Source organism: Oncorhynchus tshawytscha, linkage group LG30, assembly GCF_018296145.1.
Source record: "Oncorhynchus tshawytscha isolate Ot180627B linkage group LG30, Otsh_v2.0, whole genome shotgun sequence".
Taxonomy (NCBI): domain Eukaryota; kingdom Metazoa; phylum Chordata; class Actinopteri; order Salmoniformes; family Salmonidae; genus Oncorhynchus; species Oncorhynchus tshawytscha.
The window spans coordinates 35,390,657-35,402,246 of NC_056458.1; the positions used below are offsets into that span (position 1 = coordinate 35,390,657).

The window sequence follows — 11,590 nt, forward strand, 5'->3', positions numbered from 1 at the left end:
CCTGTGAAGAGACATGGGCTGTAAACTACACCCTTCTCCCTCCACTAAATAAGCCCTTGACGAAAATGTAACCTCCTGTTCCGGGTACATTAGGATGACGGTCCGATGTCAGAAGGGTTCAGATAATAGCTGTTCCGAGGACGTGAGGACGACGGTCCTATGTCAGAATGGTTCAGATAATAACTACAGAACGAAGCCAACATCAGCGTGAGCTTTGGTTGCGAATGGTATGAACTTTGAACTCTTATTCACTACAGAAGTGATACCTCCTAGAAGTTGAGTTAGCAACCGCAGCTGCAAACGCAGGTTAGGAAGGAACAGACAGAGTTTCCTGTCTACCACACAACGACGTTACTACAACGTATCCAATTTACCAGCAGAGACATTCTTCAAAGGACTCGGTTGGGCAACACAGCCTGCCATCTACCACCAACCTACCGAAGCGCAGCTCAGAGTAAATATTTATTGCATTTTCCTTTTCCAAATGAGCGGTAATTTAAAATGCATTAGATACTGTATTTACGATAGCACAGCTTCTTCCCTTTGTTCCCCAGTCTCCCGCTCTTTCACTCAAACCCAGACCCTTTTCTTTTCTGTAACAAGCTGTCATATCGGATCCGCCCGCTAGGGACGTTTTCCTTTATGACATCATTTGTAATCATTGTTATGATTTAATTATGTTTATGTGTAATTCTGTGTGATTAGTTAGGTATTTAGTAAATATATAATTAAACCCAATTTTGTATTGCTGATTCAACTTGTGAGCCAGGGTTCGTGCAGATAACTAAGAATTCACAACTTTCAGATGAGACTGAATTAAGATGATGATTAATATTGACTGCTATTGATGTAAAATATTACTAGGTCTTTAAGAGTTTATTCGTAAGATAACAGCTCTATAAATATTATTTAGTGGTGCCCGACTCTCTAGTTAATTACATTCACATGATCAGGTAATATTAATGACAGAGAAATTATTTTATAGAAACGCATGTCATATCACTTCATCCGGCATAGCCAAAGACACGACACTGTTTAGGAAACTGGTGAAAACATTAACTTGTTTGACCATGCTGCAGGTGATATACCTGTTTGTTACATGCAATATTTGCTATTGGACAGATGTTGCTCTCTGGTTTTGTGATGAAACAAATGTATGTGTAGTTTAATTTATTCCCCTACTGTGTGGCTGTCGTCTTTTTGTTGTCACGACCTTATTGTATATCATGATGGCTTATGAACAAATGGGTTATAGAGCAAACAATGCAAATATCACAACAGGTTGCAATTTGGCTTTTTTACTGGCTTGGCTTGGCTTCCTCAGTGATTTTACCCACACACAGCTACTGGATTGAAGTAGCAAATATCAGGAGGCAGTGGACATAGTTAGACCAAATGAAGATGAGGAAGACATGGCAGTGTATGCCCCACAGTGTGCTGAGAATGTTGTTCAACAGTTGCGTTCCTGATATAGGCCTTAACGATCGTGAAGAAACTGTATTTTGTTGCATTCATTGAGCAGGTGATAAATTGTACTGGCCAAACCAGCAGAAATTGGAAATCATTGTGAAAGGGTCTAAAAAGCTTTTGGATCTACATAACTTATCAGCTGAAATATTGCAAGGAATATTGTCCAAATAAGTTTCCCCCTCTCAGGCCCCAGAGCCTGTGTAGGGATCTAAGTAGACATGAATAAGAAGGAGATTATTATTTATATAATAATATATATTATTTTGGGCTGTTTGTTTTGGGGCAATATGAGTGTTTTTTTTTTTCACCCTTCGTTTATTTCCTATGTTAAAGTTTCTCAGTTTTCACCCCAACCAGTAGGTCGAGGCAATAAGCATGTAGTCAGTCTGCCGTAAAACCCCACGGAAGAAGAAGTGCCTCAGAATAAAAATGGCGGAGACTGGTAAACGTGAAGTTGATTTTGCGGACAGAAATGAAACTGATACTGTTAAGGCCAAACGACTAAAGAATGACCCGAATAGTGACCAAGATAATCACAATGAATCAGTATCTGCAAATCCTTTGTTCGGATTTAAAACAACAACGGTTCTGCGGGACTCTGCACGGGAGAAAAATATGTTCATACACGGAAAGGTGGCTAACGTTACTGCTATCTTGGTATCTAGCTAGTTAGTCAATGTTGGCTAATAGCTAGCTAAACTAAAACCAAAGAGCTTATAGATGTTTATAAGTGGTGACGTTAATTTGCTATATTTTATAGGTTGGAAATCTGTGGTTGCGGCCACTTAAACTTCAAATGTTAGTAGCTTGGCAGAATTCGTCTTGCTTGACTGTTGTCAAAGTGACCAGTCGTCAGTGTACGAACCAATTTAGCGATGGCTGCCTAGGGCCGCGAGGTGTCGTTAGTTGAATAAAATTGTTTATTTGTATCATGCATGTCCTGTCCAACTATATGACAACAATACATGTAGTTAAATACTTAACCTTGTTAACGTTCGATTGTCTAGGTAGCTAGTTAACAAGGTGTACAGTCCATTGAATCTCAAACAACAATGTATTATTTCCTTGATACCCTATCAGTTGAACGACCAGGATGCGGTCATCATTCTGGAGAAGACCCCTATCAGGGAAGACACCCTGTTGGAGATTTTCAATGGCTCCAGACTGAAGTTAGACATGAGGAATGATATCTACAGCACGTATCAACTCCAACCCCCTGCTCATTTGAATGGTATGCCCTAGGATACATAAGCTAGATCTGTTCCAAAATTACATGAACAGTTATGATATGAAAATTCGTGATTCCCTTGAGAGGGAGCTTATTTGCATATAGGTCTTACTGTTCCTATGATTGGCTATGGCTCACTGGTCTGTGTAGAATCCGGGCCTGGACATGACAAATGTATTATGTATTATTTACTGCAGTCTCTATTAATTGTCCAAATGCACTGCCGCTTTCCCACTCTATATTGCTATAGTGTTTTCACAAATCCTTACTGTAAGTAATTCTCAAACATATGAATGTGAAAATGACCATATCTAAGTGCTCGCTTGTCAGAAAATGTAAAAAAGGTGTCAATATTCCTGGGGATGTAGATGAACATTTGATATCTTATTAAAATCTGTTATGTTACATGCGCCGAATACAACAAGTGTAGACATACAGTGAAATGATTACTTTACAAGCCCTTAACCAACAATGCAGTTAAGAAAATACTTTAAAAAAAGAGAGAAATGTCAAATAATTAAAGAGTGCAGTAAAATAACTATAGCAGGGATATATACAGGGGGTACCGGTGTGAAGGTAATTGAGGTAATATGTACATGTAGGTAGAGTTCTTAAAGTGACTATGCATAAATAATAACAGAGTAGCAGCAGCGTAGAAGATGGGTGGGTGGGTGGGGGGCGCAAATGCAAATAGTCTGGGTAGCCATTTGAATAACTGTTCAGGGTGGCTTGGGGGTAGAAGCTGTTTCGAAGCCTCCTAGACTTGGCGCTCTGGTAGCACTTTCCGTGCGGTAGCAGAGAGAACAGTATAACTAGGGTGGCTGGAGTCTTTGACAATTTTTAGGGACTTCCTCTGACGCCGCCTGGTATAGAGGTCCTGGATGGCAAGAAGCTTGGCCCCGGTGATGTACTGGGCTGTACGCACTACCCTATGTAGTGCCTTGTGGTCGGAGGCCGAGCAGTTGCCATACCAGGCAGTGATGTAACCTGTCAGGATGCTCTCGATGGTGCAGCTGTAAAACCTTTTGAGGATCTGAGGACCCATGCAAAATCTTTTCAGTCTCCTGAGGGGGAATAGGTTTTGTCGTGCCCTCTTCACGACTGTCTTGGTGTGTTTGGACCATGTTAGTTTGTTGGGGATGTGGACGCCAAGAAACTTAAAGCTCTCAACATGCTCCACTACAGCCTCGTCAGTGAGAATGGGGGTGTACTCAGTCCTCCTTTTTCCTGTAGTCCACAATCATCTCCTTTTCCTTGATCACGTTAAGGGAGAGGTTATCTTGCACCACACGGTCTCTGACCTCCCTATAGGCTGTCTCGTTGTTGTTGTTGATCAGGCCTACCACTGTTGTGTCGTCAGCAAACCTAACGCTGGTGTTGGTGTCGTGCTTACAAGAGGGGACTAAGCATGCACCCCTGAGTGGCCACCGTGTTGAGGATCAGCGTGGCAGATGTAGCTTTGCCTACCCTTAACACCTGGGTGCGGCCCGTCATGAAGTCCAGGATCCAGTTGTAGAGGGAGGTGTGTAGTCCCAGGGTCCTTAACTTAGTGATGAGCTTTGTGGGCACTATGGCTTTGAACGCTAAGTTGTAGTCAATGAACAGCATTCTCACATAGGTGTTCCTTTTGTCCAAGTGGGAAAGGGCAGTGTGATTGAGATTGCGTCATCTGTGGATCTGCTGGGGCGGTATGCAACTTGGAGTGGGTCTAGCATTTCTGGGATGATGGTGATTTGAGCCATAACCAGCCTTTCAAAGCACTTCATGGCTACTGACATGAGTGCTTCGGGGTGGCAGTCATTTAGGCAGGTTACCTTCACTTTCTTGGGCACAGGGACTATGGTGGTCTGCTTGAAACATGTATGTATTACAGACTTGGTCACGGAGAGGTGGAAAATGTCAGTGAAGACACTTGCCAGTTGGTCCACACATGCTCTGAGTACACATCCTGGTAATCCGTCAGGCCCCGCGGCCTTGTGAATGTTAACCTGTTTAAAGGTCTTGCTCACATCGGCTACGGAGAGCGTGATCACACAGTCGCCTGGAACAGGTGGTGCTCTCATACATGCTTCAGTGTTGCTTCCCTCAAAGCGAGCACAAAAGGCATTTATCTCGTCTGGGTGGCTCGAGTCGCTGGGCAGCTCGTGGCTGGGTTTCCCTTTTGTGTTAGTATTTTTTTTCTCTGCTATTTTACTTAACCCTTCTTGTGTACTAGATCGTAAACAGCATACAACTGACCTAAACGTTTGGAAATTTTAAGTTCACTTTCGCAAGCATGGCCTGAAAACGCATCCCAAGTGCACTGTTTACCTCACTTCTGAAGTATAGAAAAAGTATAGAAAAAAAACTCCAGGCTTCCATCATAACTGTCAATTCATTGGAAAAAAAATAAGAATTACAGGAGTCAGTTTGGGAAATGTAACCTTTTATTTAACTAGGCAAGTCAGTCAACCTCTCTGGGATATGTGGGACGTGTCCCACCTGGCCAAAAGTCGGGGGAAATGCAGAGCGCCAAATTCAAATAAATTACTATAAAAATCTAAATTTCATTATATCACACATGCAAGATATCAAATTAAAGCTACACTTGTTGTGAATCCAGCCAACATGTCAGATTTCAGAAAGGCTTTTCGGCGAAAGAAAACGATGCTATTATCTGAGAATAGCACCACCGTAAACAAAGAGAGAAACCATATTTCAACTCTGCAGGCGCGACACAACACAGAAATAAAAATATAATTCATGCCTTACCTTTGACGAGCTTCTTTTGTTGGCACACACAAATGTCCCATAAACATCACATATGGTCCTTTTGTTCGATTAATTCCGTCGATATATATCCAAAATGTCCATTTATTTGGCGCTTTTGATCCAGGAAAACACCGGTTCCAACTTGCGCAACGTGACTACAAAATATCTCAAAAGTTACCTGTAAACTTTGCCAAAACATTTCAAACTATTTTTGTAATACAACTTTAGGTAATTTTTAACGTAAATAATCGATAAAATTGAAGACGGGATGATCTATGTTCAATATAGGAAGAAAACAAACTGAAGAATGCTTTCTGGTCACGCGCCTCTATCTAACAGTACACTTCAAGTGACCCGAGTTCAAGATGGCCGTACTTCTTCATTACAAAGGAATTAACCTCAGCCAATTTCTAAAGACTGTTGACATCCAATGGAAGCGATAGGAACTGCAATAAGGTCCCTTAGAAATCTGGATTCCCAAAGAAAACACATTGAAAAGAGAGTGACCTAAAAAAAAAAAAATCTGAATGGTTTGTCCTGTGTTTCGCCTGCTAAATAAGTTCTGTTATACTCACAGACATGATTCAAATCGTTTTAGAAACTTCAGAGTGTTTTATATCCAAATCTACTAGACTCTCTAGTACACAAATGTATTTACCGTTTACACTGGTCCAACCGGTCAGAAAAAATTATATTGTAATCTAACAGCAACTGTTTGGCACACAATACTCACGCAACACTTGCTACAAAATCCTACTTTTTCTAGATCTCTAGTAGTTTCCACAACTAAGTCAAATGTCTTCCACAGATCTGACTTCCTCTTTCCCTCCTGAACAACCTGTAAACATTTGCCCATTTCAAGTTTCTTTTTCACATCCTCCGCATCCATTTTGCTGTTGACATTACTGTGTTCGGAGTTGGTTATAACCAGTTCATTGATGTGACTGATTGGCTATAGGTCATGCCCTATTGGTCACATGCATGCAATGCTCACATGTTTCGAGTAAAGACAGCAAGGGTTGAGGGAATAGGGAATCTTTTTTCCTAAACAAATGAGGGATTTCTATAAAATTTCTCATTTAAAAACACGTAAACTAAATGTCTGAAATTGTTGCAGCTTCAACACAGACAGCGCAATAAAGACTTGTTGTGCATTTTTCGCTGCAGTAAGGAGGAGAGCGAGAAAACGTGCGCCAGTCACACAGGCAATCGCTGTCATTTTTAAAACTGCGTGTGACCATCAGGCTCTTTCTTGAGTCGTGTGTGTGTGTGTGTCCTAATTATTTAATCAAACAGTGTGCTTGAAGCATCAGACAAGCTCAGTTCATATGTCGTTGGTTTTATTCAAACTCAAGGTGTGTCTGTCGATTTATATGGAAAAACAAGTTTAAACATCTTGACCAATTGATTGGAACAGAACGACTCTCGGTCGACCAAGATTTGCTTTAGTCGGGGACAGCTGTAGATTCAATACATTGGACCAAATCAAATAATTCTGCAATGCGAAGTGCACCATTATCATTTCCTAATGGAATTCAAATCTCTGACTGAAATCTAATGTGATATTGATCCTTGTCTTGTTTCTTGGTTCCAAAGAGATGAAGACCACAGTGGTGTGTCCGGCCACAGAGAAGCATGTGAAGAAATACCTGCGCCAGGAGACCTACTTGGTGCAGGAGACTGGGGAGGACTACCGCTCTATCACCCTACCTTACATTCAGAGTCAGAGCTTCAGTGTACAGGTAGCATTTCATTGCTTTCAAGGTGAAAATATTAGTCCCACAGTATCCCACTACACAGTCTCCCACTCCACATCCGAATGCCTTGATTGTCGACTCAGTAAATGCACGGTTCTTACAGGTGATCATCCTCAATCTGGGATTACAATACCATCCATATAAAAGAGCCAGATTGGGCAATGCGTCACGGATGCTTGAGAGGTCATTAGTAAGGGCTTTCCTCTGATCTTAAAGGGTTAACGTGATGCCGCTGTCAGGGGTGGACTAGTTATTTGGAGACCTCTGTCAGAGGCCAGTCTGAGACCCCATCCATGTTTATTTAACACAATCATGGCTACTGAACAAAGAGGTGTTTGGAGCCAGCTCTTTTAGGTGAACAAAGCGGAATGAAAAAGCTAACTGAAAAGACTTGAAATGCCTTTCACTAATAAAGGTCTTTGCATCACCACATAGAACACAATTTTCAACGAATGGCAGGTATTTGAAACAGTGTACAGTAACAGTACATCGGCAAATACGCCCTTCTGCTGCTTGACAGGCAGAGCCCGCAAAAGATGGAAATTAACCTAAACTTCTCATACTTGTCAGGTATAGTTTACTTTTATATCACTCAAATATCCAATTAATGGTTGCCAATATTGAAAGATTGTGATTTGTAAACCTGGACTTCTATGATTTATGTGGTAATGATTTTCTTGTTGCTGTGTTTTTCCCCTCCAGTGGGTCTACAACATCTTGGAGAAGAAAGCGGAGGCAGAGCGCATCGTTTATGAGGACCCAGACCAGGACGTCGGCTTTGTCCTGCTCCCAGACTTCAAGTGGGATCAAAAGCAGGTGAGATACCTTGTATGATTCTGTCCAAGTAATCTTATTCATTGTGATCTAAAAGTCTAAACCTATCCTAAATCAGAACTTCAACTTTGAGACACTTTATACATAGGGCCAAAGTGGACAATGGAGATGCCATTCAAGCCTATTCTTGAACACATGGTTACTTTCACCCCCCCCTCCCCTCCTAGTTGGATGACTTGCATTTGATTGCCATCGTTCATCGAAGGGACATCAAAAGTTTGCGAGACCTGACAGCGCTGCATCTGCCATTGCTGACTAACATCTGCAAGAAGGGAGAGGTGAGAAGGATCCTATAATACATACATATTTTCATATTAAAATTTTCTTGTTGCGCGTATTGCGATTGTTTGAGGGATGGGATTTGCCTAGGAATACTGACTGTTTATTTAGCAACCTTCTTGTCATTAAACCATTTCCTTTTCCTGTCAAATACATTCCGTGGTGAAGTTTCCCATAGGTACAGATTAATGATCAGCCTCACTACTTAACTCTTACACTACATGGTCTGTAGCCTGCTAGTTTTCTGTTCTACCTGATAATTCATTGCAGACACCTGGTGTCCCAGGTCTAAATCAGTCCTTGATTAGAGGGGAACGATGAAAAACTGCAGTTGAACTGTCTTTGAGGTTCAGAGTTGAGTTTGATGGGTCTTGGGGCAACTACTCCTTACTCTGTCATATAGTTGTGCTTGTTTTTCATGGTGCTTTCCCCTATCACAGGAGAGCATTCTGAAGCGGTACGGTGTGGCAGCCAGTAAGCTGAAGGTGTACCTCCACTACCAACCGTCCTACTACCACCTCCACATCCACTTCAATGCCCTGAGCTACGAGGCCCCGGGCTGCGGGGTCGAGCATGCCCACCTGCTTTCGGACGTCATCCAGAACCTCCAGGCAGACTCCCAGTACTACCACAGTCGCTCCCTCTCCTTCCCCCTGCGGGCTGACCAAGGCCTGCTCAGCAAGTTCAAGGATGCTGGCAAACTGTAGTGTCTAGACGCCCAAACACGACAATACTACTACGGAAGGACCTCAGAGGGATGAACACGTTGGGAATGGTGGTGGTTTGGAACTCTGGCCTTTTCGCAATTGAATTTGCTAAACTCCTGTATCTTCTCTTCTCCGTCCTCTCTCGCCTCCTTTTTAAAAAGGTCATGGAGAGGCAGCGAAGAGAGGTAAATGTGGACGAAAATATGCTTGTATGAAATTACTCCTCCACTCGCGTGTTGCATGAATGACGTTTACAGGGGTAAATCTAAAAATACATGTGGTAAGTGATAAAGACAAATAAAGTTAGTTGTGCCAGACATTTTATAGATGAAACGATAAGTAGCATATTGATTTTCAACGTGTGCATGCTTTTCTCCTCAGAAAAAACTAACGCTGATTCAAAGCGGGTTTGGCAGATTTCAGAACTCTTCCACGAAGGACTTGCATGTTTATCCTCGCCTATTTACGAATTGACATCTCCTCAACCACTTATCGGGTTCCTGGTCATGGAGGAGAGAGGGTGGAGGACAGACTTTTTCCCAAATGAGAAAAGGCCACAAATGTCTGTCACTTTGACATTCACTTACAAACCAAAAATCAGTATTAGAAAATATTCATGCAGATTTTGTTTTCTAATAATTTAGCCAGATACTATACATACAGTGCCTTCAGAAAGTATTCATACCCCTTGATTTATTCTACATTTTGTTACAGCCTGAATTCAAAATGGAGAAAAAAAAGTCTCACCCATCTACACACAATAGCCCATAATGACAAAGTGAAAACTGTTTTTTTTTTTAAACAACATTTTTGCAAATGTATTTCAAATGAAATGCATCTCATTTATATACATATTCACACCGCTGAGTCAATACATGTTAGAATCACCTTTGGCAGTGATTACAGCTGCGAGTCTTTCTGGGTACGTTTCTAAGAACTTTGCACACTTGGATCGTACAATATTTGCCCATTATTCTTTTCAGAATTCTTCAACCTCAAGTTGGTTGTTGATCATTGCTTGACAACCATTTAAGTCTTGCCATAGATTTTCAAGCATATTTAAGTGAAAACTAACTCAGCCACTCAAACATTGTGTCTTGGTAAGAAACTGCAGTGTAGACTTGGCCCTGTGTTTTAGGATATTGTCCTGCTGAAAGGGGAATTCACCTCCCAGTCTGGTGGAAAGCAGACAACCAGGTATTCCTCTAGGATTTTGCCTGTGCTTAGCTCCACAATGTTTTTATTTTTTATCCTGAAAAACACTTCACTCCTTAACGATTACAAGAATACCCATAACATGATGAATCCACCAATATGCTTGAAAATATTGAGAGTGGTACTCAGTAATATGTTTGGGGCAAATCCAATACAACACTTTATATTCTGGACAAAAAATGAATTGCTTTTCCACATTTTTTGGCACTATTACTTTAGTGTCTTGTTGCAAACAAGTGTCTTGTTGTTTTTGGAATATTTTTCATTCTGTACAGGCTTCCTTTTCACACTCAATTAGGTTAGTATTGTGGAGTAAATACAATGTTGTTGATCCATCCTCCCTTTTCTCTTATCACAGCCATTAAACTCTGTAACTGTTTTAAAGTCACTATTGGCCTCATGGTGAAATCCCTGAGCGGTTTCCTTCCTCTCTGGCAATTGAAATTCACTGCTCGACTGAGGGACCGTACAATTATCTGTATGTGTGAGGTACATGTAGCCATTCAAACATCATGTTAAACATTTATTGTACGGAGTGAGTCCATTAAATTTCTGTGACTTAAGCAAAAAAAAAAAATACTCCTGAACTTTAGGCTTCCCATAACAAAGGAGTTGAATACTTATTGACTCAAGACATTCAAGCTTTTAATTTTTACCAAAAAATCTATTTAATCTGTTTTAAATTCAGGCTGTAACACAATGTTGAAAAAGTCAAGGGGTGTGAATACTTTCTGAAAGCACTGTATTTGTTTCTGCCGCCTATAGATTATTTTGTTTTTAATACAAGTCCTGAGGATTGAGGTTCAACTGTAGTTGTACTGTATTGCCTTGGTGGATTCAGAATTTGCAGTTGCTCATTTTTTGTTAAACTTTTTAAAAATATATTTGTTGAACAGAAATAAAGAATTGTACAACCATTTTTGTTTACCAGTTGTGACTTATCTGAAGATGCTTGATGTATTTGGACAAGTGCAGTGGTAGAAAAATAACTGAGTTGTCATACTTCAGTAAAGGTACCATAATAGAAAATGACTCAAGGGAGTCACCCAGTAAAATACTATATGAGTAAAAGTCTAAAAATATCTGGTTTTAAATGTACTTAAGTCTAGTGGTGCAAAAAGTACTAAATTGTCATAAATATAAATAGTAAAGTACAGTCGTGGCCAAAAGTTTTGAGAATGACACAAATATTAATTTTAACATCTGCTGCCTCAGTTTGTATGATGGCAATTTGCATATATTCCAGAATGTTATGAAGAGTGATCAGATGAATTGCAATTAATTGTAAAGTCCCTCTTTGCCATGCAAATGAACTGAATCCCCAAAAACATTTCCACTGTATTTCAGCC

General features: G+C 40.7%; 1 protein-coding gene across 1 annotated transcript; it reads left to right on the forward strand.

Moving 5' to 3' along the window:
• The first annotated feature begins 1,872 nt into the window (after positions 1-1,872).
• dcps (decapping enzyme, scavenger) lies at positions 1,873-11,158 on the forward strand. Its single transcript, XM_024393577.2, has 6 exons — positions 1,873-2,103; positions 2,551-2,701; positions 7,046-7,191; positions 7,909-8,022; positions 8,208-8,318; positions 8,760-11,158. The coding sequence occupies exons 1-6, from the start codon at positions 1,900-1,902 to the stop codon at positions 9,024-9,026; spliced, it is 993 nt and encodes a 330-aa protein (XP_024249345.1). The 5' UTR covers positions 1,873-1,899; the 3' UTR covers positions 9,027-11,158.
• Positions 11,159-11,590: the final 432 nt, after the last annotated feature.

What these genes read in the sequence shown, in the direction of transcription:
- dcps (XM_024393577.2), top strand. Translation starts at nt 1,900, where the DNA reads ATGGCGGAGACTGGTAAACGTGAAGTTGATTTTGCGGACAGAAATGAA. An exon ending in ACCCCCTGCTCATTTGAATG is followed by an intron (nt 2,702 to 7,045) that starts GTATGCCCTAGG and finishes TTGGTTCCAAAG; the next exon opens with AGATGAAGACCACAGTGGTG. An exon ending in GTCAGAGCTTCAGTGTACAG is followed by an intron (nt 7,192 to 7,908) that starts GTAGCATTTCAT and finishes TTTCCCCTCCAG; the next exon opens with TGGGTCTACAACATCTTGGA.